Consider the following 24275-nt stretch of genomic DNA (forward strand, 5'->3'; position numbering starts at 1 on the left):
GAATAGCAGGTGAATAGCGGGTGAATAGCGGGTGAATAGCAGGTGAACAGCGGGTGAATAGCGGGTGAATAGCGGGTGAATAGCGGGTGAATAGCGGGTGAATAGCGGGTGAACAGCGGGTGAATAGCAGGTGAATAGCGGGTGAATAGTGGGTGAACATCGGGTGAATAGTGGGTGAATAGTGGTGAATAGCGGGTGAATAGCGGGATAATAGCGGGTGAATAGCGGGTGAATAGCAGGTGAATAGCTGGTGAACAGCAGGTGAATAGCGGGTGAATAGCAGGTGAATAGCTGGTGAACAGCGGGTGAATAGTGGTGAATAGCGGGTTAATAGTGGGTGAATAGTGGTGAATAGCGGGTGAACAGCGGGTGAATAGCGGTGAATAGCGGGTGAATAGCAGGTGAATAGTGGTGAATAGTGGTTTAATAGCGGGTGAATAGCAGGTGAATAGCAGGTGAATAGTGGGTGAATAGTGGTGAATAGCGGGTGAATAGCGGGATAATAGCGGGTGAATAGCGTGTGAATAGCAGGTGAATAGCTGGTGAACAGCAGGTGAATAGCGGGTGAATAGCAGGTGAATAGCAGGTGAATAGCTGGTGAACAGCAGGTGAATAGCAGGTGAATAGCGGGTGAATAGCGGGTGAATAGCGGGTGAACAGCGGGCGAATAGCGGGTGAATAGCGGTGAATAGCGGGTGAATAGCAGGTGAATAGTGGTGAATAGCGGGTTAATAGCGGGTGAATAGCGGGTGAACAGCGGGTGAATAGCGGGTGAATAGTGGTGAATAGCGGGTGAATAGCGGGTGAATAGCGGGTGAATAGCGGGTGAACAGCGGGTGAATAGCGGGTGAATAGTGGTGAATATCGGGTGAATAGCGGGTGAATAGCGGGTGAATAGCAGGTGAATAGCAGGTGAATAGCGGGTGAATAGCGGGTGAATAGCGGGCTGTTCTCAGGCTTAAGTTCAGGGTCAGAATACACATAGGTGCACAAAAAGTGAATGGGTTCCATTTACGTGCGCTTAACTCGGGTCGGATTTGTCCTTTTAGCATCTGGCCGCCAGGCTTGCTCATTGGGGCGTATGGGGTGTGTGTTTGTATGTGTGTGTGTGTGTGTGTGTGTGTGTGTGTGTGTGTGTGTGTGTGTGTGTGTGTGTGTGTGTGTGTGTGTGTGTGTGTGTGTGTGTGTGTGTGTAGAGGGGGGGGGGGGCTGTTAAGTAGCCATTCAGCACCGCCCCTGTCCCCTTTCTCGAAATCATCCAGGATCTCCCTCTCAAAAGGATCTCTGTCAAACAGCAGATTGAGTTCTCATCCATTTATGTCATTTTTCTCCCCTCACTAGACGAGGTCTGTTAGATGTTGTTTCTGGATGTTGTATACAACAGAGCGGTAAACAAAAAAACAACAACGATGTTGTGAGATGTACTTTAATAAACCACGTGATTTTATTGTCACTGTATTTTAGTAGAACTGACCCACTCAAACAAAACAAAACACATATTTACACATGAATACAGTGAGCATGACCACTGCAAAACACATCAAAATGCCTCATCATCTTTCCCAAATATGTGTGTCAAACGTAGAGCTTCCATAATGTTTACATTATTTACAATTTACGATATTATATTTGGCTTTTTGGGGTGGCAGGTAGCGTAGTGGTTAGAGTGTTGGACTAGTAACCAGCAGGGAGCCTAGTGGTTAGAGTGTTGGACTAGTAACCAGCAGGTAGCCTAGTGGTTAGAGTGTTGGACTAGTAACCAGCAGGTAGACTAGTGGTTAGAGCGTTGGACTAGTAACCAGCAGGTAGACTAGTGGTTAGAGTGTTGGACTAGTAACCAGCAGGGAGCCTAGTGGTTAGAGTGTTGGACTAGTAACCAGCAGGTAGCCTAGTGGTTAGAGTGTTGGACTAGTAACCAGCAGGTAGACTAGTGGTTAGAGCGTTGGACTAGTAACCAGCAGGTAGACTAGTGGTTAGAGCGTTGGACCAGTAACCAGCAGGGTAGCCTAGTAGTTAGAGTGTTGGACTAGTAACCAGCAGGTAGCCTAGTGGTTAGAGCGTTGGACTAGTAACCAGCAGGTAGCCTAGTGGTTAGAGTGTTGGACCAGTAACCAGCAGGTAGCGTAGTGGTTAGAGTGTTGGACTAGTAACCAGCAGGTAGACTAGTGGTTAGAGCGTTGGACTAATAACCAGCAGGTAGACTGGTGGTTAGTGTTGGACTAGTAACCAGCAGGTAGCCTAGTGGTTAGAGTGTTGGACTAGTAACCAGAAGGTAGACTAGTGGTTAGAGCGTTGGACTAGTAACCAGCAGGTAGCCTAGTGGTTAGAGTGTTGGACTAGTAACCAGCAGGTAGCCTAGTGGTTAGAGTGTTGGACTAGTAACCAGCAGGTAGACTAGTGGTTAGAGCGTTGGACTAGTAACCAGCAGGTAGCCTAGTGGTTAGAGTGTTGGACTAGTAACCAGCAGGTAGCCTAGTGGTTAGAGTGTTGGACTAGTAACCAGCAGGTAGACTAGTGGTTAGAGTATTGGACTAGTAACCAGCAGGTAGACTAGTGGTTAGAGTATTGGACTAGTAACCAGCAGGTAGACTGGTGGTTAGTGTTGGACTAGTAACCAGCAGGTAGCCTAGTGGTTAGAGTGTCGGACTAGTAGCAGGTAGCCTAGTGGTTACAGTGTTGGACTAGTAACCAGCAGGTAGACTAGTGGTTAGAGCGTTGGACTAGTAACCAGCAGGTAGCCTAGTGGTTAGAGCTTTGGACTGGTAACCAGCAGGTAGCCTAGTGGTTAGAACATTGGACTAGTAACCAGCAGGTAGTCTAGTGGTTAGAACATTGGACTAGTAACCAGCAGGTAGCCTAGTGGTTAGAGCGTTGGACTAGTAACCAGCAGGTAGCCTAGTGGTTAGAACATTGGACTAGTAACCAGCAGGCAGTCTAGTGGTTAGAACATTGGACTAGTAACCAGCAGGGTAGCCTAGTGGTTAGAGCATTGGGCCAGTAACCAGCAGGTTACCTAGTGGTTAGAGTGTTGGACTAGTTACCAGCAGGTAGCCTAGTGGTTAGAGTGTTGGACTAGTTACCAGCAGGTAGCCTAGTGGTTAGAGTGTTGGACTAGTTACCAGCAGGTAGCCTAGTGGTTAGAGTGTTGGACTAGTTACCAGCAGGTAGCCTAGTGGTTAGAGCATTGGGCCAGTAACCAGCAGGTAACCTAGTGGTTAGAACATTGGACTAGTAACCAGCAGGCAGTCTAGTGGTTATAGTGTTGGACTAGTTACCAGCAGGTAGCCTAGTGGTTAGAACATTGGACTAATAACCAGCAGGTAGTCTAGTTGTTAGAGTGTTGGACTAGTAACCAGCAGGTAGACTGGTGGTTAGTGTTGGACTAGTAACCAGCAGGTAGCCTAGTGGTTAGAGTGTTGGACTAGTAACCAGAAGGTAGCCTAGTGGTTAGAGCTTTGGACTGGTAACCAGCAGGTAGCCTAGTGGTTAGAACATTGGACTAGTAACCAGCAGGTAGTCTAGTGGTTAGAACATTGGACTAGTAACCAGCAGGTAGCCTAGTGGTTAGAGCGTTGGACTAGTAACCAGCAGGTAGCCTAGTGGTTAGAACATTGGACTAGTAACCAGCAGGCAGTCTAGTGGTTAGAACATTGGACTAGTAACCAGCAGGGTAGCCTAGTGGTTAGAGTTGGGCCAGTAACCAGCAGGTTACCTAGTGGTTAGAGTGTTGGACAGTTACAGGGTAGCCTAGTGGTTAGAGCGTTGGACCAGTAACCAGCAGGTAGCCTCGTGGTTAGAGTGTTGGACTAGTAACCAGCAGGTAGCCTAGTGGTTAGAGTGTTGGACTAGTAACCAGCAGGTAGTCTAGTGGTTAGAGTATCGGACTAGTAACCAGCAGGTATCCTAGTGGTTAGAGCGTTGGACTAGTAACCAGCAGGTAGACTAGTGGTTAGTGTTGGACTAGTAAACAGCAGGTAGCCTAGTGTTTAGAGTGTTGGACTAGTAACCAGCAGGTAGACTAGTGGTTAGAGCGTTGGACTAGTAACCAGCAGGTAGCCTAGTGGTTAGAGCGTTGGACTAGTAACCAGCAGGTAGCCTAGTGGTTGGAGTGTTGGACTAGTAACCAGCAGGTAGCCTAGTGGTTAGAGCTTTGGATTGGTAACCAGCAGGTAGCCTAGTGGTTAGAACATTGGACTAGTAACCAGCAGGTAGTCTAGTGGTTAGAACATTGGACTAGTAACCAGCAGGTAGCCTAGTGGTTATAGCGTTGGACTAGTAACCAGCAGGTAGCCTAGTGGTTAGAACATTGGACTAGTAACCAGCAGGTAGTCTAGTGGTTAGAACATTGGACTAGTAACCAGCAGGGTAGCCTAGTGGTTAGAGCACTGGGCCAGTAACCAGCAGGTTACCTAGTGGTTAGAGTGTTGGACTAGTTACCAGCAGGTAGCCTAGTGGTTAGAGTGTTGGACTAGTAACCAGCAGGTAGCCTAGTGGTTGGAACATTGTACTAGTAACCAGCAGGTAGCCTAGTGGTTAGAACATTGGACTAGTAACCAGCAGGTAGTCTAGTGGTTAGATTGTTGGACTAGTTACCAGCAGGTAGCCTAGTGGTTAGAGTGTTGGACTAGTTACCAGCAGGTAGCCTAGTGGTTAGAGTGTTGGACTAGTTACCAGCAGGTAGCCTAGTGGTTAGAGCATTGGGGCAGTAACCAGCAGGTAACCTAGTGGTTAGAACATTGGACTAGTAACCAGCAGGCAGTCTAGTGGTTATAGTGTTGGACTAGTTACCAGCAGGTAGCCTAGTGGTTAGAACATTGGACTAGTAACCAGCAGGTAGTCTAGTTGTTAGAGTGTTGGACTAGTAACCAGAAGGTAGCCTAGTTGTTAGAGCGTTGGACCAGTAACCAGCAGGTAGCCTCGTGGTTAGAGTGTTGGACTAGTAACCAGCAGGCAGCCTAGTGGTTAGAGTGTTGGACTAGTAACCAGCAGGTAGTCTAGTGGTTAGAGTGTCGGACTAGTAACCAGCAGGTAGCCTAGTGATTAGAACATTGGACTAGTAACCGAAAGGTTGCTGGATCGAATCGCCGAGCTGACAAGGTAAAAATCTGTTGTTCTGCCCCTCTGAACAAGGCAGTTCACCCACTGTTCCCTGGTAGGCCGTCATTATGAATAAGAATTTGTCCTTAACTGAATTGCCTAGTTAAATAAATGTTTTAAAAAATCAGAGATGAACATACATAGTTATTACCATAGACTCTCTCCATAGTCTCTTTTTATAGGTGGCAGAAGTTCATCCTGTAGGTATCACAATTAACCAAATCTTTCATTCTTACCCTGATACCTCATACATCTTAACAGCTACCATAGTGCTATTATTAAGGGGGAATCAATCCTCTAGGGTAATCAAATATCTAGGGTGCATACCGTGTCCCAGACCTTCACTAGTCAATACACCGCGGACCACAACGAGCCATAAGTCGGAAAGCAAATTGTTGTTTGTGTTTTATGTAAATTCTAGTCATCTCAATGTGCGTGGTGATAAGATACTCTAGTCCTCTGCAAATAGAACGTCGGATAAGAAGCTTCCTTCCTCCCAGGAATGTGCCCCTTGTCACCTCCATGTTTTTAATACCCAGACAGGAAGTGATATTCCTGTATTTCTTTGCCACCTGGTCTCAGGGGAACAGCCCGGCCCGCTTCCAAACCAGGAGTAATTGATATGTTCTGTCTGCTTTGTCCTGTACCAACATTCATGGTAATGTGCTGTATATTGCAGTATGTTCCTCCATTTTACGACACAAGGAGCCGTCACCAAGTTCCCAAACACAACATGTGATATAAAAAATGGACTGGCTCAACTTTTTACTCTTGTCTCTTTTTGTTGTTTTTTTAAATAAAAAAATATTTAAAAAAATAAAAGTTTTCCTCATATATTAGTGGTGACTAATATATTACTTAATTTCCTTTAATACTGAATTCAAAAACAAATAATAACAAATCATTTGTGAAAACGCAACAGCCAAATACCAAACATCTATATTAGTTTAGGATTGTGAACAGTTACCATGGTTGACAGAACTGAAGGGGATAGAATATGTTATATACTAACAGTCACTGTGTCTATATTAGTTTAGGATTGTGAACAGTTACCATGGTTGACAGAACTGAATGGGGTAGAATATGTTATATACTAACAGTCACTGTGTCTATCTTAGTTTAGGATTGTGAACAGTTACCATGGTTGACAGAACTGAAGGGGATAGAATATGTTATATACTAACAGTCACTGTGTCTGTATTAGTTTAGGATTGTGAACAGTTACCATGGTTGACAGAACTGGAGGGGATAGAATATGTTATATACTAACAGTTACTGTGTACGTTTAACTGTATTCACTTCATTTAAACATGTTAACAAAGTACAACCAAAGATTCACCAGTCAGCTCATTAATAACAAACACAATAGTATTGGCCATATTTGGCCTTGCATAGCCCAGTGATCACTCGTATTTATATACCTATTACACTGCTAATATGACTGTTATAACTCCTTTTCTTAACTGTTAATAAACCGTTAAAGATGCCCATGCAATCGCGTTAGCCGTCTAGCCAAAACCCTTCACTGCCAAGCCTGTTAAACGGTCTCCTCTCTGTCCCAGAGGTAACGGAGTCAATGCTGAGATTTAATTGCTCTATATCTTTTGAGAATTTTCAGCTTATGAAGACAATTAAAATTAATTAGATATATACCGTTTTAGCCGCTTAAAATAAATTAAGCATTTTTCTCTTTTATTTTTCTTACATTAATTTGAGCGAATAATGAGGATGGGGGGGGTTAGGAACAATAATTATCTTGAATTAATAATTATCTTTGAGGAGAACAGAGAAGGGAATAGTACTGAAACTCACAACTCTTTGGAGAGATACTCTCTTTGTCTTAGTCTTATTAACATAGTTCATCATATTGTAGCGACCTTTACCCAACACCTCACAACCCTTGTCATGAGACTTGATACCTCTTGCCATAATGGGTAAGGTGTTTGCTTGACAGTTGCTGGACCCAGGTTCAAGTACCGGTCGGTGCTACTCCCAAATGTACTACAATATAATGTCTGGTTGTAAGCTTCGAGGAGCTATTGGAATAGGAAGTAAGTATCTGCATAGCTAATTTATATTCCCAATAGATTAAGATACTGTGGCAGTTGGGGAGAGAACTGATCTTGGACCAGTACAAAGGACACATTATCACTGTCCTGAGATCCTTTAAATTACTGAATTACAGTGTTGGGGTCAATTCCATTCAACTCGAGGAAGTTCTAATTCTCTTCAATGTTTTTTTAGAAGGGTACATTTGGAATTGGAATTTGGTTTAATTTCTGAATTGACTGGAGTTTAAATGGAATTTATTATTATTAATGTATATATATATTTTTTTACCTTTATTTAACTCGGCAAGTCAGTTAAGAACAAATTCTTATTTACAATGACGGCCAACCCATGGCCAAACCCTCACCCGGACGACGCTGGGCCAAATGTGCACCGCCCTGTGGGACTCCCAATCACGGCCGGTTGTGATACAGCCTGGAATCAAACCAGGGTCTGTAGTGACGCCTCTAGCACTGAGCTAAAGTTCCTTAGACCGCTGCGCCACTCTGAAGCCCAACACCCTGCTGAATTAGGCCGCGTTCACACAGGCAGCCCGATTCGGATATTTTTTTGACCAATCACAATCAGCTCAGAAAAAAAATATGATGTGAAAACATGTGATTGGTCAACAGATCAATTAGTGGGAAAAAATATCAGAGTTGTGTAAACACAGCCTTTGGCAGTTATCATCGACCTTTCCATTCCCAAAGCTCCATCTCATTGTCAACATTACAGTAGACTATAGTTGACTGTAGAGGAGATGCTCTGAACAGTGTATCGGTTTGATCGTTACACCTTTGAGAGGAGGGAGGTAGGGGTTGGTGGGTGCCAAGGGAACAGCATCTCTTCTGTATTTAGCTATAATTAGCTACACATTACATTACTGTGAGTGGTTGGAGGGTTAGCTCTGTTCCGCACATGGGATCTCTGAAGTGGGGAACCCTGCTCCCTCTGCTCAGGGCATAACAGAGTAGGGTTGTCATGACACCTGTATCGTGTAGGGTTGTCATGACACCAGTATCGTGTAGGGTTGTCATGACACTGTACCTTTCTTGGCAAAAAAAGAAAACAGGAAGCAGAATTCACTCTATGGTCATAAAAAAAAGCAGCTTTATGTAAAATATTGTGTGATATAACAGAGAGGATAAAAAAAACTCTCGGGGGACTCTGGGAAGGCTCTCTGACAACAGAAGGCTCTCTGACAACGGAAGGCTCCCTGACAACGGAAGGCTCTCTGACAACGGAAGGCTCCCTGACAACGGAAGGCTCTCTGACAACGGAAGGCTCCCTGACAACGGAAGGCTCTCTGACAACGGAAGGCTCCCTGACAACGGAAGGCTCTCTGACAACGGAAGGCTCTCTGACAATGAAAGGCTTATTTTATTTCAGCCCAGGTGTGGTTACGAAGGACTCAAACTCTTACCCCCTAAAGGTGTATGGATGTGCTTCTTTGATAAGTAATACAACACAATAACTGCCAAACCCAATCCATTCCTAGGGAAAATGACCCAATATACAGTACATATACAGTACCAGTCAAAGGTTTGGACAAACCTACTAATTCAAGGGTCTTAATTTTTTTTTTTTTAGCTATTTTCTACATTCTAGAATAAAAGTGTAGACATCACAACTATGAAATAACACATATGAAATAAAGTAGCAACCAAAAGAAAGTGTTAAACAAATCAAAATATATTTTAGATTCTTCAAAGTAGCCACCCTTTGCCTTGATGACAGCGTTGCACACTCTTGGCATTCTCTCAACCAACTTCACATGGAATGCTTTTCCAACAGTCTTGAAGGAGTTCCCACCTATGCTGAGCACTTGTTGGCTGCTTTTCCTTCACTTTGCTGTCCAACTCATCCCAAACCATCTCAATTGGGTTGAGGTCAGGTGACTGTGAAGACCAGGTCTTCTGATGCAGAACTCCATCACTCTCCTTCTCGGTCAAATAGCTTTTACATAGCCTGGAGGTGTGTTGGGTCATTGTCCTGTTGAAAAACAAATTACACTCCCAATAAGCACAAACCAGATGGGATGGTATATCGCTGCAGAATGCTGTGGTAGCCATGCTGGTTAAGTGTGCCTTGAATTCTAAATAAATCACAGACAGTGTCACCAGCAAAGCACCATCACACCTCCTCCTCCATGCTTCACGGTGGGAACCACACATGCAGAGATCATCCGTTCACCTACTCTGCATCTCACACTGGCACGGCAGTTGGAACCAAAAATCTCAAATTTGGTCTCATCAGACCAAAGGACAGATTTCCACCGGTCTAAATGTCCATTGTTTGTTCTTCTTATTGGTGTCCTTTAGTAGTGGTTTCTTTGCAGCAATTCGACCATGGCCTGATTCACGCAGGTCTCCTCTGTACAGTTGATGTTGAGATGTGTCTGTTACTTGAACTCTGTTAAGCATTTATTTGGGCTGCAATTTCTGAGGCAGGTAACTCTAATGAACTTATCCTCTGCAGCAGAGGTAACTCTGGGTTTTCCTTTCCTGTGGCTGTCCTCATGAGAGCCAGTTTTATCATAGTGCTTGATGGTTTTTGCGACTGCACTTGAATAATATTTCAAAGTACTTTAATTTTTCCGTATTGACTGGCCTTCATGTCTTAAAGTAATGATGGACTGTTGTTTCTCTTTGCTTTCTTGAGCTGTTCTTGCCATCATATGGACTTTGCCCAAATAGGGATATCTTCTGTATACCTCTCCTACCTTGTCACAACACAAATTATTGGCTCAAATGCATTAAGAAGGAAAGAAATTCTCCAAATTCACTTTTAACAAGCCACACCTGTTAATTGAAATGCATTCCAGGTGACTACCTCATGAAGCTGGTTGAGAGAATTCCAAGAGTATGCAAAGCTGTCATCAAATAGGCAAAGGGTGGCTACTTTGAAGAATCTCAAATATTTTTGTTTTGTTTAACACTTTTCTGGTTACTACATGATTCCATATGTGTTATTTCATAGTTGTGATGTCTTCACTGTTATTCTACAATGTAGAATATAGCAACAACAAAAAAGAAAGACCCTTAAATGAGTAGGTGTGTCTAAACTGTTGACTGGGATATATACCAGAATATAATGTTATACAACTGACATAAACATTAAAAAAGAGAAAAAAATCATACTTGAGTAGCACTAACCAATCAGATTGATCAGATACTTGAGTAGCTCTAACCAATCAGATTGATCAGATACTTGAGTAGCACTAACCAATCAGATTGATCAGATACTTGAGGAGCACTAACCAATCAGATTGATCAGATACTTGAGTAGCTCTTTAACCAATCAGATTGATCAGATACTTGAGTGGCTCTAACCAATCAGATTGATCAGATCATACCATTCCTATTCACAAGGTGAAAAGAAACCAAATCTCTCAGTAGTTACAGGTGATCTAGACCGAAGAGTCTCTGATTATAACAGCAGTTCTGTACACAGCATCTTTATATACATGACTCTTTATATTCACCCTTAAAATCAGTTTGTCTCGTTTCCCTCTATTCCTCATTAATTTTGTTCCATAGAAACAACGATCAGCGTTATAATGTCACTGTCATAGGTTCTCCGTAGCATCACCCCTCCTATTCCGGGGCTGTCCTTCATCCTCATTGGGCGATGCAGCTGTCATTCAAGCCTCCCCGCCCAATTATCAAGCCTTGGCCTCCAGCATCTCCAAGAAGAGTTTGTGCATGGGCACTTTTCCCTGCACCTTGATGCTGTAGAAGTGCTGCACGGCCTTGGCGGCGGTCTGACGGAGCAAGGGAAGAGTCATCAGCAGCTTTCCTGTCCGCCGAGGGTCCTCCGTGTTGTGGGCACCTTCTAAGTCCTGCAAGGCCTCATGGAGAGAGTCCTGGAGCCGCTGCACAGCCTCCACATTCTCTATATGCCTGGAGTCTATAAGGAGAGAGAGAAGGAGGAGGGAAGGGGGAGAAAGAGAGAGGGAGGGGAGAGAGAGAGGTGAGGTAGAGAGAAAGGGGGAGGGGGAGAGAGAGAGAGAGGTGAGGTAGAGAGAGAGAGGTGAGGTAGAGAGAGGGAGAGGGAGAGAGAGAGAGGTGAGGTAGAGAGAGAGGTGTGGTAGAGGGAGAGGTGAGGTAAAAAGAGGTGAGGTAGAGAGAGAGAGAGAGAGAGAGAGAGAGAGAGAGAGAGAGAGAGAGAGAGAGAGAGAGAGAGAGAGAGAGAGAAAGGGAAGTAGAAAGAGAGGGAAGGGTAGAGAGAGAGAGAGAGCGAGAGGTGAAGTAGAGAGAGAGACAGAGAGAGAGAGAAGAGAGAGAGAGAAAATAAATAACCTTTGGATGTCTTTTACTTAATGCAAACAAAAAGTAGCCCGCAAATAAAACTTGATTGTTCGCAATTATCTCTCTCCTCTCTCTCTCTCTCTCTCTCTCTCTCTCTCTCTCTCTCTCTCTCTCTCTCTCTCTCTCTCTCACCCTCACCCTCTCTCTCTCTCTCTCTCTCTCTACCTCACCCTCTCTCTCTCTCTCTCTCTCTCCTCTCCCTCTAGACAACTCTACAAAGTGAATATCTCTCTCTCTCTCTCTCTCTCTCTCAACTCTCTCTCTCCACACCCTCTCTCTCTCTCTCATTACACATCTCTCTCAGAAGTTTCAAAATTAAATTCAAGGGCTTTATTGGCAAAACGTGTTAACATTGCCAAAGCAAGTGAGGTGGACAACATACAAAGTGAATATATGAAGTGAAAAACAACAAAAATTAACAGTAAACATTACACATACAGAAGTTTCAAAACAGTAAAGACATTACAAATGTCATATTATACATATATATATATATATATATACAGTGTTTTAACAATGTACAAAATGTACATCTCTGTCTCTCTCTCTCTCTCTCTCTCTCTCTCTCTCTCTCTCTCTCTCTCTCTCTCTCTCTCTCTCTCTCTCTCTCTCTCCACTTTAAATTCTGTGGCTCCTAAGAATACATTTTTTTTTAAACTCTCTCTATTTAGTTTATAGTTAATCACTGGACTTAAATAAATGTGTGTACTGGGACTCCAGGGAGACTGTATAAATCTCCATATTCTGTGGATGAGTAAAATATTTATTTGTATCCCGGACCATATACTCTCATCTACTAATGAATTCAGATGACTGCATTAGCTGTATGTGTGCGTGTGAGCGTGTGTGTGTGTGTGTGCGTGTGGGTGCGTGTGTGTGTGTGTGCGTGTGTGCGTGTGTGCGTGTGCGTGCGTGTGTGTGTGTGTGTGTGTGTGGGTGCGTGTGAGCGTGTGTGCGTGTGAGCGTGCGTGTGTGCGTGTGTGCGTGTGTGTGTGTGTGTGTATGTGCGTGTGTGTGTGTGTGCGTGTGTGCGTGTGTGTGTGTGTGTGCGTGTGTGCGTGTGTGCGTGTGTGTGTGTGTGTGTGCGTGTGTGCGTGTGTGCGTGTGTGTGCGTGCGTGTGTGAGCGTGTGTGTGTGCGTGTGGGTGCGTGCGTGTGTGAGCGTGTGTGTGTGTGTGTGGGCGCGTTAGCAGGGCATCGTTCAACTTGAGGGGCAGATGGCCTTAATTTCCATCAGAAAGAGAAGAGAAAGCAGTCCCCTTTAAAACAACAGTCCTAAAATAAAAATAAAACAACCCAAAAAAACTCCACTTCATGGAAAGTCTACTTGACTGATTTTTTAAATCAATTGCAGATAGTTGGTTTTCCTGATTTGGATCAGGCTCTGAGAGGTGCACTTCATTTCCACAGCAGCATGTCCTGGATGGAGGGAGTTCACTTCACTTCACATGCCTTAGAAATTGTCTGGTTGTGTCAACTGGGAAATCTGTGAACACTGGACAACATCAAATGACTGGCTGACTCAACCAAGGGGACTTCCTGTTTATAAATGACTGACTGACTCAACCAAGGGTACTTCCTGTTTATAAATGACTGGCTGACTCAACCAAGGGGACTGCCTGTTTATAAATGACTGACTGACTCAACCAAGGGGACTGCCTGTTTATAAATGACTGACTGACTCAACCAAGGGGACTTCCTGTTTATAAATGACTGACTGACTCAACCAAGGGAACTTCCTGTTTATAAATGACTGACTGACTCAACCAAGGGGACTTCCTGTTTATAAATGACTGACTGACTCAACCAAGGGGACTGCCTGTTTATAAATGACTGGCTGACTCAACCAAGGGGTCTGCCTGTTTATAAATGACTGGCTGACTCAACCAAGGGGACTTCCTGTTTATAAATGACTGACTGACTCAACCAAGGGGACTTCCTGTTTATAAATGACTGACTGACTCAACCAAGGGGACTGCCTGTTTATAAATGACTGGCTGACTCAATCAAGGGGACTTCCTGTTTATAAATGACTGGCTGACTCAACCAAGGGGTCTGCCTGTTTATAAATGACTGGCTGACTCAATCAAGGGGACTTCCTGTTTATAAAATGACTGGCTGACTCAACCAAGGGGACTTCCTGTTTATAAATGACTGGCTGACTCAATCAAGGGGTCTGCCTGTTTATAAATGACTGGCTGACTCAATCAAGGGGACTTCCTGTTTATAAATGACTGGCTGACTCAATCAAGGGGTCTGCCTGTTTATAAATGACTGACTGACTCAATCAAGGGGACTGCCTGTTTATAAATGACTGGCTGACTCAACCAAGGGGTCTGCCTGTTTATAAATGACTGACTGACTCAACCAAGGGACTGCCTGTTTATAAATGACTGACTGACTCAACCAAGGGACTGCCTGTTTATAAATGACTGACTGACTCAACCAAGGGGTCTGCCTGTTTATAAATGACTGGCTGACTCAACCAAGGGGTCTGCCTGTTTATAAATGACTGACTGACTCAACCAAGGGGTCTGCCTGTTTATAAATGACTGGCTGACTCAACCAAGGGGTCTGCCTGTTTATAAATGACTGACTGACTCAACCAAGGGGTCTGCCTGTTTATAAATGACTGACTGACTCAACCAAGGGGACTGCCTGTTTATAAATGACTGACTGACTCAACCAAGGGGACTGCCTGTTTATAAATGACTGACTGACTCAACCAAGGGGACTGCCTGTTTATAAATGACTGACTGACTCAACCAAGGGGTCTGCCTGTTTATAAATGACTGGCTGACTCAACCAAGGGGTCTGCCTGTTTATAAATGACTGACTGACTCAACCAAGGGGTCTACCTGTTTATAAATGACTGACTGACTCAACCAAGGGGTCTGCCTGTTTATAAATGACTGGCTGACTCAACCAAGGGGTCTGCCTGTTTATAAATGACTGACTGACTCAACCAAGGGTCTGCCTGTTTATAAATGACTGACTGACTCAACCAAGGGACTTCCTGTTTATAAATGACTGACTGACTCAACCAAGGGGTCTGCCTGTTTATAAATGACTGACTGACTCAACCAAGGGGTCTTCCTGTTTATAAATGACTGACTGACTCAACCAAGGGGTCTGCCTGTTTATAAATGACTGACTGACTCAACCAAGGGGTCTGCCTGTTTATAAATGACTGGCTGACTCAACCAAGGGGTCTGCCTGTTTATAAATGACTGGCTGACTCAATCAAGGGGACTGCCTGTTTATAAATGACTGACTGACTCAACCAAGGGGTCTGCCTGTTTATAAATGACTGGCTGACTCAACCAAGGGGTCTGCCTGTTTATAAATGACTGACTGACTCAACCAAGGGTTCTGCCTGTTTATAAATGACTGACTGACTCAACCAAGGGGACTGCCTGTTTATAAATGACTGACTGACTCAACCAAGGGAACTTCCTGTTTATAAATGACTGACTGACTCAACCAAGGGTTCTGCCTGTTTATAAATGACTGACTGACTCAACCAAGGGGACTGCCTGTTTATAAATGACTGACTGACTCAACCAAGGGTTCTGCCTGTTTATAAATGACTGGCTGACTCAACCAAGGGGACTGCCTGTTTATAAATGACTGACTGACTCAACCAAGGGAACTTCCTGTTTATAAATGACTGACTGACTCAACCAAGGGTTCTGCCTGTTTATAAATGACTGGCTGACTCAACCAAGGGGACTGCCTGTTTATAAATGACTGACTGACTCAACCAAGGGTTCTGCCTGTTTATAAATGACTGACTGACTCAACCAAGGGGACTTCCTGTTTATAAATGACTGACTGACTCAACCAAGGGTTCTGCCTGTTTATAAATGACTGGCTGACTCAACCAAGGGGACTGCCTGTTTATAAATGACTGACTGACTCAACCAAGGGTTCTGCCTGTTTATAAATGACTGGCTGACTCAACCAAGGGGACTTCCTGTTTATAAATGACTGACTGACTCAACCAAGGGAACTTCCTGTTTATAAATGACTGACTGACTCAACCAAGGGGACTGCCTGTTTATAAATGACTGGCTGACTCAACCAAGGGACTGCCTGTTTATAAATGACTGGCTGACTCAACCAAGGGGACTGCCTGTTTATAAATGACTGACTGACTCAACCAAGGGGACTGCCTGTTTATAAATGACTGACTGACTCAACCAAGGGTTCTGCCTGTTTATAAATGACTGACTGACTCAACCAAGGGGTCTGTCTGCCTGTTTATAAATGACTGACTGACTCAACCAAGGGGACTTCCTGTTTATAAATGACTGGCTGACTCAACCAAGGGGACTGCCTGTTTATAAATGACTGGCTGACTCAACCAAGGGGTCTGCCTGTTTATAAATGACTGGCTGACTCAACCAAGGGGACTTCCTGTTTATAAATGACTGGCTGACTCAACCAAGGGGACTTCCTGTTTATAAATGACTGGCTGACTCAACCAAGGGGACTTCCTGTTTATAAATGACTGGCTGACTCAACCAAGGGGACTTCCTGTTTATAAATGACTGGCTGACTCAACCAAGGGGACTTCCTGTTTATAAATGACTGGCTGACTCAACCAAGGGACTACCTGTTTATAAATGACTGACTGACTCAACCAAGGGGACTTCCTGTTTATAAATGACTGACTGACTCAACCAAGGGAACTTCCTGTTTATAAATGACTGACTGACTCAACCAAGGGAACTTCCTGTTTATAAATGACTGACTGACTCAACCAAGGGAACTTCCTGTTTATAAATGACTGACTGACTCAACCAAGGGAACTTCCTGTTTATAAATGACTGACTGACTCAACCAAGGGAACTTCCTGTTTATAAATGACTGACTGACTCAACCAAGGGAACTTCCTGTTTATAAATGACTGACTGACTCAACCAAGGGAACTTCCTGTTTATAAATGACTGACTGACTCAACCAAGGGTTCTGCCTGTTTATAAATGACTGACTGACTCAACCAAGGGGACTGCCTGTTTATAAATGACTGACTGACTCAACCAAGGGGACTGCCTGTTTATAAATGACTGACTGACTCAACCAAGGGAACTTCCTGTTTATAAATGACTGACTGACTCAACCAAGGGTTCTGCCTGTTTATAAATGACTGGCTGACTCAACCAAGGGGACTTCCTGTTTATAAATGACTGACTGACTCAACCAAGGGAACTTCCTGTTTATAAATGACTGACTGACTCAACCAAGGGGACTTCCTGTTTATAAATTAAGTGTCCAATCCCTACATTTTATGACCAAAACTCCAGAGAATCAGGAACAGAGTACTTTAAAAATAGAGCAGTAGAAGACAGAACATGTAAACGAGGCAGAAAAACGTAAAGAAGAGAGCTAATTACATTCTTAACTGACTGATTGTCTGTTACCAGGCAGCCAGCTCTCTTCTGTTGTAAATTACCTTTCTATCAGGGGACATTAACTAGGCTACGTGGGCCGCGCATGTGTTCCACTCCACTCTGTGTGTGTGTGTGTCTGTGTGTGTGTGTGTGTGTGTGTGTGTGTGTGTGTGTGTGCGTATGTTAGTGAGAGAGAGAGAGGCAGAATGCATAACTAACTTTTGTATTTTTTTTATTTCACCTTTTATTTAAGGCAATAATATAATATATGCCATTTAGCGGACGCTTTTATCCAAAGCGACTTACAGTCATGTGTGCATACATTCTACGTATGGGTGGTCCCGGGAATCAAACCCACTACCCTGGCGTTACAAGCGCCATGCTCTACCAACTGAGCCACAGAAGGACCACAGGCAAGTTGAGAACAAGTTCTCATTTACAATTGCGACCTGGCAACTTTCATGAAACAATTTCCAGATAACCCGTTAGCAGGCTGGCGTCAATCCCGTCAATACTGCGCTAATTACCAAATCAATGGACATACATTTCCAGAGCCGTCACACAGACACACACACACAGACCAGATCTCCATGAGACAATATGACACCTTGGATGGCGTCTCTCTCTATCTACTACTCTATACCTCTCATTCTGTTATTCCTCTCTGACCCTCCCTCCCTCCCCCTCCCTCCCTCCCTCCCTCCCTCCCTCCCTCCCTCCCTCCCTCCCTCCCTCCCTCCCTCCCTCCCTCCCTTCATCTCTTTGAGGAGTTTGTCATCTGAAGACAAAATAGAAAGCTCCCTCATTTCTCAGTATGTCAGGCAGGAAGCAGGAGAAAAAGGCTCTCAATCAGTCACTGATTAGTAGGGGGACAGGACCCTCCAGACAGTCACTGATTAGCAGGGGGACAGGACCCTCCAGACAGTCACTGATTAGTAGGGGGACAGGACCCTCCAGACAGTCACTGATTAGCAGGGGGACAGGACCCTCCAGACAGTCACTGATTAGTAGGGGGACAGGACCCTCAAACAGTCACTGATTAGTAGGGGGACAGGACCCTCTGAACAGTCATTGATTAGTAGGGGGACAGGACCCTCTAAACAGTCACTGATTAGTAGGGGGACAGGACCCTCTGAACAGTCATTGATTAGTAGGGGGACAGGACCCTCCAGACAGTCACTGATTAGCAGGGGGACAGGACCCTCCAGACAGTCACTGATTAGTAGGGGGACAGGACCCTCCAGACAGTCACTGATTAGCAGGGGGACAGGACCCTCCAGACAGTCACTGATTAGTAGGGGGACAGGACCCTCTAAACAGTCACTGATTAGTAGGGGGACAGGACCCTCTGAACAGTCATTGATTAGTAGGGGGACAGGACCCTCTAAACAGTCATTGCTTAGTAGGGGGACAGGACCCTCTAAACAGTCATTGATTGGTAGGGGGACAGGACCCTCCAGACAGTCATTGATTGGTAGGGGGACAGGACCCTCTAAACAGTCATTGATTAGTAGGGGGACAGGACCCTCTAAACAGTCATTGATTAGTAGGGGGACAGGACCCTCCAGACAGTCATTGATTGGTAGGGGGACAGGACCCTCTAAATAGTTATTGATTAGTAGGGGGACAGGACCCTCTAAACAGTCATTGATTAGTTGGAGGACAGGACCCTCTAAACAGTCATTGATTAGTAGGGGGACAGGACCCTCCAAACAGTCATTGATTAGTAGGGGGACAGGACCCTCTGAACAGTCATTGATTAGTAGGGGGACAGGACCCTCTAAACAGTCATTGATTAGTAGTGCTTTTACACCTGCATTGTTTGCTGTTTGGGGTTTTAGGCTGGGTTTCTGTACAGCACTTTGAGATATCAGCTGATGTACGAAGGGCTATATAAATACATTTGATTTGATTTGATTAGTAGGGGGACAGGACCCTCCAAACAGTCACTGATTAGTAGGGGGACCCTCCAAACAGTCATTGATTAGTAGGGGGACAGGACCCTCCAGACAGTCATTGATTAGTAGGGGGACAGGACCCTCCAGACAGTCATTGATTAGTAGGGGGACAGGACCCTCCAGACAGTCATTGATTAGTAGGAGGACAGGACCCTCCAGACAGTCATTGATTAGTAGGGGGACAGGACCCTCCAGACAGTCATTGATTAGTAAGGGGGACAGGACCCTCCAAACAGTCATTGGTTATTAAGGGGAACCTCCAAACAGTTATTGATTAGTAGGAGGACCCTTCAAACAGTCATTGATTAGTAGGGGACAGGACCCTCTAAACAGTCATTGATTAGTTGGAGGACAGGGCCCTCTAAACAGTCATTGATTAGTAGGGGAACAGGACCCTCCAAACAGTTATTGATTATTAGGGGGACAGGACCCTCTGAACAGTCATTGGTTATTAAGGGAACCTCCAAACAGTTATTGATTAGTAGGAGGGACCCTCCAAACAGTCATTGATTAGTTGGAGGACAGGACCCTCTAAACAGTCATTGATTAGTTGGAGGACAGGACCCTCTAAACAGTCATTGATTAGTAGGGGGACAGGACCCTCTGAACAGTCATTGATTAGTAGGGGGACAGGACCCTCTAAACAGTCATTGATTAGTAGTGCTTTTACACCTGCATTGTTTGCTGTTTGGTGTTTTAGGCTGGGTTTCTGTACAGCACTTTGAGATATCAGCTGATGTACGAAGGGCTATATAAATACATTTGATTTGATTTGATTAGTAGGGGGACAGGACCCTCCAAACAGTCACTGATTAGTAGGGGGACCCTCCAAACAGTCATTGATTAGTAGGGGGACAGGACCCTCCAGACAGTCATTGATTAGTAGGGGGACAGGACCCTCCAGACAGTCATTGATTAGTAGGGGGACAGGACCCTCCAGACAGTCATTGATTAGTAGGAGGACAGGACCCTCCAGACAGTCATTGATTAGTAGGGGGACAGGACCCTCCAGACAGTCATTGATTAGTAGGGGGACAGGACCCTCCAAACAGTCATTGGTTATTAAGGGGAACCTCCAAACAGTTATTGATTAGTAGGAGGACCCTTCAAACAGTCATTGATTAGTAGGGGGACAGGACCCTCTAAACAGTCATTGATTAGTTGGAGGACAGGGCCCTCTAAACAGTCATTGATTAGTAGGGGAACAGGACCCTCCAAACAGTTATTGATTATTAGGGGGACAGGACCCTCTGAACAGTCATTGGTTATTAAGGGGAACCTCCAAACAGTTATTGATTAGTAGGAGGACCCTCCAAACAGTCATTGATTAGTTGGAGGACAGGACCCTCTAAACAGTCATTGATTAGTTGGAGGACAGGGCCCTCTAAACAGTCATTGATTAGTAGGGGAACAGGACCCTCCAAACAGTTATTGATTAGTAGGGGGACAGGACCCTCTAAACAGTCATTGATTAGTAGGGGAACAGGACCCTCCAAACAGTTATTGATTATTAGGGGGACAGGACCCTCTGAACAGTCATTGATTAGTAGGAGGACCCTCCAAACAGTCATTGATTAGTAGGAGGACAGGACCCTCTGAACAGTCATTGATTAGTAGGAGGACCCTCCAAACAGTCATTGATTAGTAGGAGGACAGGACCCTCTAAACAGTCATTGATTAGTAGGAGGACCCTCTAAACAGTCATTGATTAGTAGGGGGACAGGACCCTCCAAACAGTCACTGATTAGTAGGGGGACAGGACCCTCCAGACAGTCACTGATTAGTAGGGGGACAGGACCCTCCAGACAGTCATTGATTAGTAGGGGGACAGGACCCTCCAGACAGTCATTGATTAGTAGGAGGACCCTCCAGACAGTCACTGATTAGTAGGGGGACAGGACCCTCCAAACAGTTATTGATTAGTAGGGGGACAGGACCCTCTAAACAGTCATTGATTAGTAGGGGGACCCTCCAAACAGTTATTGATTAGTAGGGGGACAGGACCCTCCAAACAGTCATTGATTAGTAGGGGGACCCTCCAAACAGTTATTGATTAGTAGGAGGACCCTCCAAACAGTTATTGATTAGTAGGGGGACAGGACCCTCCAAACAGTCATTGATTAGTAGGGGGACAGGACCCTCCAAACAGTCATTCATTGGTAGGGGACCACATGGAAACAAATGAGCCCCAATGCTCATTCCACTTCGCTTAACCTCTGTACAGTCTCAACGTCAACAGTGAAGAGGTGACTCCAGGATACTGGCCTCCTGGGTAGAGTTCCTCTGTCCAGTCTCAACGTCAACAGTGAAGAGGCGACTCCGGGATGCTGGCCTTCTAGGCAGAGTTCCTCTGTCCAGTCTCATCGTCAACAGTGAAGAGGCGACTCCGGGATGCTGGCCTTCTAGGCAGAGTTCCTCTGTCCAGTCTCAACATCAACAGTGAAGAGGCGACTCCGGGATGCTGGCCTTCTAGGCAGAGTTCCTCTGTCCAGCCTCAACGTCAACAGTGAAGAGGTGACTCCGGGATGCTGGCCTTCTAGGCAGAGTTCCTCTGTCCAGTCTCATCGTCAACAGTGAAGAGGCGACTCCGGGATGCTGGCCTTCTAGGCAGAGTTCCTCTGTCCAGTCTCAACATCAACAGTGAAGAGGCGACTCCGGGATGCTGACCTTCTAGGCAGAGTTCCTCTGTCCAGCCTCAACATCAACAGTGAAGAGGTGACTCCGGGATGCTGGCCTTCTAGGCAGAGTTCCTCTGTCCAGTCTCATCGTCAACAGTGAAGAGGCGACTCCGGGATGCTGGCCTTCTACGCAGAGTGCCTCTGTCCAGTCTCAACATCAACAGTGAAGAGGCGACTCCGGGCTGCTGGCCTTCTAGGCAGAGTTCCTCTGTCCAGTCTCAACGTCAACAGTGAAGTGGCGACTCCGGGATGCTGGCCTTCTAGGCAGAGTTCCTCTGTCCAGTCGCAACGTTAACATGGAAGAGGCAACTCCGGGATGCTGGCCTTCTAGGCAGAGTTCCTCTGTCCAGTCTCAACATCAACAGTGAAGAGGCGACTCCGGGATGCTGGCCTTCTAGGCAGAGTTCCTCTGTCCAGTCTCAACGTCAACAGTGAAGAGGTGACTCCAGGATGCTGACCTTCTAGGCAGAGTTCCTCTGTCCAGTCTCAACGTCAACAGTGAAGAGGCGACTCCGGGATGCTGGCCTTCTAGGCAGAGTTCCTCTGTCCAGTCTCAACATCAACAGTGAAGAGGTGACTCCGGGATGCTGACCTTCTAGGCAGAGTTCCTCTGTCCAGTCTCAACGTCAACAGTGAAGAGGCGACTCCGGGATGCTGGCCTTCTAGGCAGAGTTCCTCTGTCCAGTCTCAACGTCAACAGTGAAGAGGCGACTCCGGGATGCTGGCCTTCTAGGCAGAGTTCCTCTGTCCAGTCTCATCGTCAACAGTGAAGAGGCGACTCCGGGATGCTGGCCTTCTAGGCAGAGGTCCTCTGTCCAGTCTCATCGTCAACAGTGAAGAGGGGACTCCGTGATGCTGGCCTTCTAGGCAGAGTTCCTCTGTCCAGTCTCATCGTCAACAGTGAAGAGGCGACTCCGTGATGCTGGCCTTCTAGGCAGAGTTCCTCTGTCCAGTCTCATCGTCAACAGTGAAGAGGCGACTCCGGGATGCTGGCCTTCTAGGCAGAGTTCCTCTGTCCAGTCTCATCGTCAACAGTGAAGAGGCGACTCCGGGATGCTGGCCTTCTATTAAAACGTCTGGAGTTTAGGTGGACCTAAATACAGGATGTCGCCACTAGGCGGCATCAGGGAGCACTTTAATCTGCTCGTTCCGGCACCGAGGGTCTTGTCTTCAATTCCAGTGATCAGGCAATCGTTTTTTTTGCAACTTTGAAATTGTATGTTTAAAGCAACTTCAAAATGTGATGTTTGGTGAAACGTGGAAAAACATCTAATTCTGCAGTGAGAGCTTGTTGCCTGCTATGGAGATAAAGTGGGGGAGAGAGAGGGGGGATAGAGAGAGATATAGAGGGGGAGAGAGAGGGGGAGATAGAGAGAGATATAGAGGGGGAGAGAGGGGGGAGATAGAGAGAGATATAGAGGGGGAGAGAGGGGGGAGATAGAGAGAGATATAGAGGGGAGAGAGAGGGGGGATAGAGAGATATAGAGGGGAGAGAGGGGGGATAGAGAGATATAGAGGGGGAGAGAGGTATAGAGGGGGAGAGAGAGGGGGAGATAGAGAGAGATATAGAGGGGGAGAGAGAGGGGGAGATAGAGAGAGATATAGAGGGGGAGAGAGGGGGGATAGAGAGATATATAGAGGGGGAGAGGGGGGAGATAGAGAGATATATAGAGGGAGAGAGAGAGGGGGGGATAGAGAGATATAGAGGGGGAGAGAGGGGGGATAGAGAGATATAGAGGGGGAGAGAGGTATAGAGGGGGAGAGAGAGGGGGGGATAGAGAGAGATATAGAGGGGGAGAGAGAGGGGGAGATAGAGAGAGATATAGAGGGGGAGAGAGGGGGAGAGATATAGAGGGGGAGAGAGAGGGGTGGGATAGAGAGAGATATAGAGGGGGAGAGAGAGGGGTGGGATAGAGAGAGATAGAGGGGGAGAGAGATAAAACGGGGGAGAGAGAGGGGGAGATAGAGAGAGATATAGAAGGGTAGAGAGAGGGGGGTTGAGAGAGATATAGAGGGGAGAGAGAGATAGAGGGGTAGAGAGAGATATAGAGGGGTAGAGAGAGATATAGAGGGGATAGAGAGAGATATAGAGGGGGAGAGAGAGGGGGATAGAGAGATATAGAGGGGGATAGAGAGAGAGAGCGGGGATAGAGAGAGATATAGAGGGGTAGAGAGAGATATAGAGGGGAGAGAGAGGTAGAGGGGTAGAGGGGTAGAGAGAGATATAGAGGGGGAGAGAGAGATAGAGGGGTAGAGAGATATAGAGGGGAGAGAGGGGGAGAGAGAGAGAGATATAGAAGGGGAGAGGGGGGAGATAGAGAAAGATATAGAGGGGGAGAGAGAGAGAGAGAGAGAGAGGTAGAGAGAGATATAGAGGGGTAGAGAGAGATATAAAGGGGTAGAGAGAGATATAGAGGGGTAGAGAGATATAGAGGGGGAGAGAGAGAGATAGAGGCGGAGAGAGAGGCGGAGAGAGAGGGGGGAGAGAGGGGGGAGATAGAGGGGTAGAGAGAGATTTAGAGGGGGAGAGAGAGAGAGAGGAAGAGTGAGAGTGATAGATAGGGGAGAGAGAGAAAGATAGAGGGGGAGAGAGAGATAGAGGGGGAGAGAGAAGGGGGAGAGATAGAGAGAGATAGAGGGGTAAAGAGAGATATAGAGGGGGCGAGAGAGAGAGAGAGAGAGAGAGAGAGAGAGAGAGAGATAGATAGATAGATAGATAGATAGAGGCTGAGAGAGAGAGCTAGAGGGGAACAGAGAGAGAGGGGGGAGAGATAGAGAGAGAGGGGGA

General features: G+C 45.9%; 1 protein-coding gene and 2 long non-coding RNA genes across 4 annotated transcripts in view; 2 read left to right on the plus strand and 1 right to left on the minus strand.

Annotated features, from left to right (window-relative positions):
* The first annotated feature begins 1629 nt into the window (after positions 1-1629).
* On the plus strand, positions 1630-2288 carry LOC127909526 (uncharacterized). The gene is made up of 3 exons (XR_008071726.1): positions 1630-1805; positions 1884-1961; positions 2234-2288. It is a non-coding gene; the product is annotated as an uncharacterized LOC127909526 (long non-coding RNA).
* A 626-nt stretch (positions 2289-2914) lies between these two features.
* Positions 2915-5931, plus strand: LOC127909525 (uncharacterized). 2 transcript variants are annotated; one of them, XR_008071724.1, is made up of 3 exons: positions 2915-3281; positions 4287-4677; positions 4756-5931. It is a non-coding gene; the product is annotated as an uncharacterized LOC127909525 (long non-coding RNA). The 2 variants fall into 2 exon arrangements; XR_008071725.1 differs by having other exon boundaries at positions 2915-3164; positions 3243-3281; positions 4287-5931.
* Positions 5932-6882: 951 nt separating this feature from the next.
* The window catches only part of LOC118375283 (steroid hormone receptor ERR2-like), a 78699-nt gene continuing 61306 nt past the window's right edge, over positions 6883-24275 (minus strand). Inside the window, exon 6 of the mRNA XM_052471500.1 lies at positions 6883-11055. Coding sequence (XP_052327460.1) covers positions 10811-11055 — 245 coding nt within the window. The 3' untranslated portion in view covers positions 6883-10810. The remainder of the gene's footprint in view (positions 11056-24275) is intronic.

Source organism: Oncorhynchus keta, chromosome 19, assembly GCF_023373465.1.
Source record: "Oncorhynchus keta strain PuntledgeMale-10-30-2019 chromosome 19, Oket_V2, whole genome shotgun sequence".
Classification (NCBI taxonomy): domain Eukaryota; kingdom Metazoa; phylum Chordata; class Actinopteri; order Salmoniformes; family Salmonidae; genus Oncorhynchus; species Oncorhynchus keta.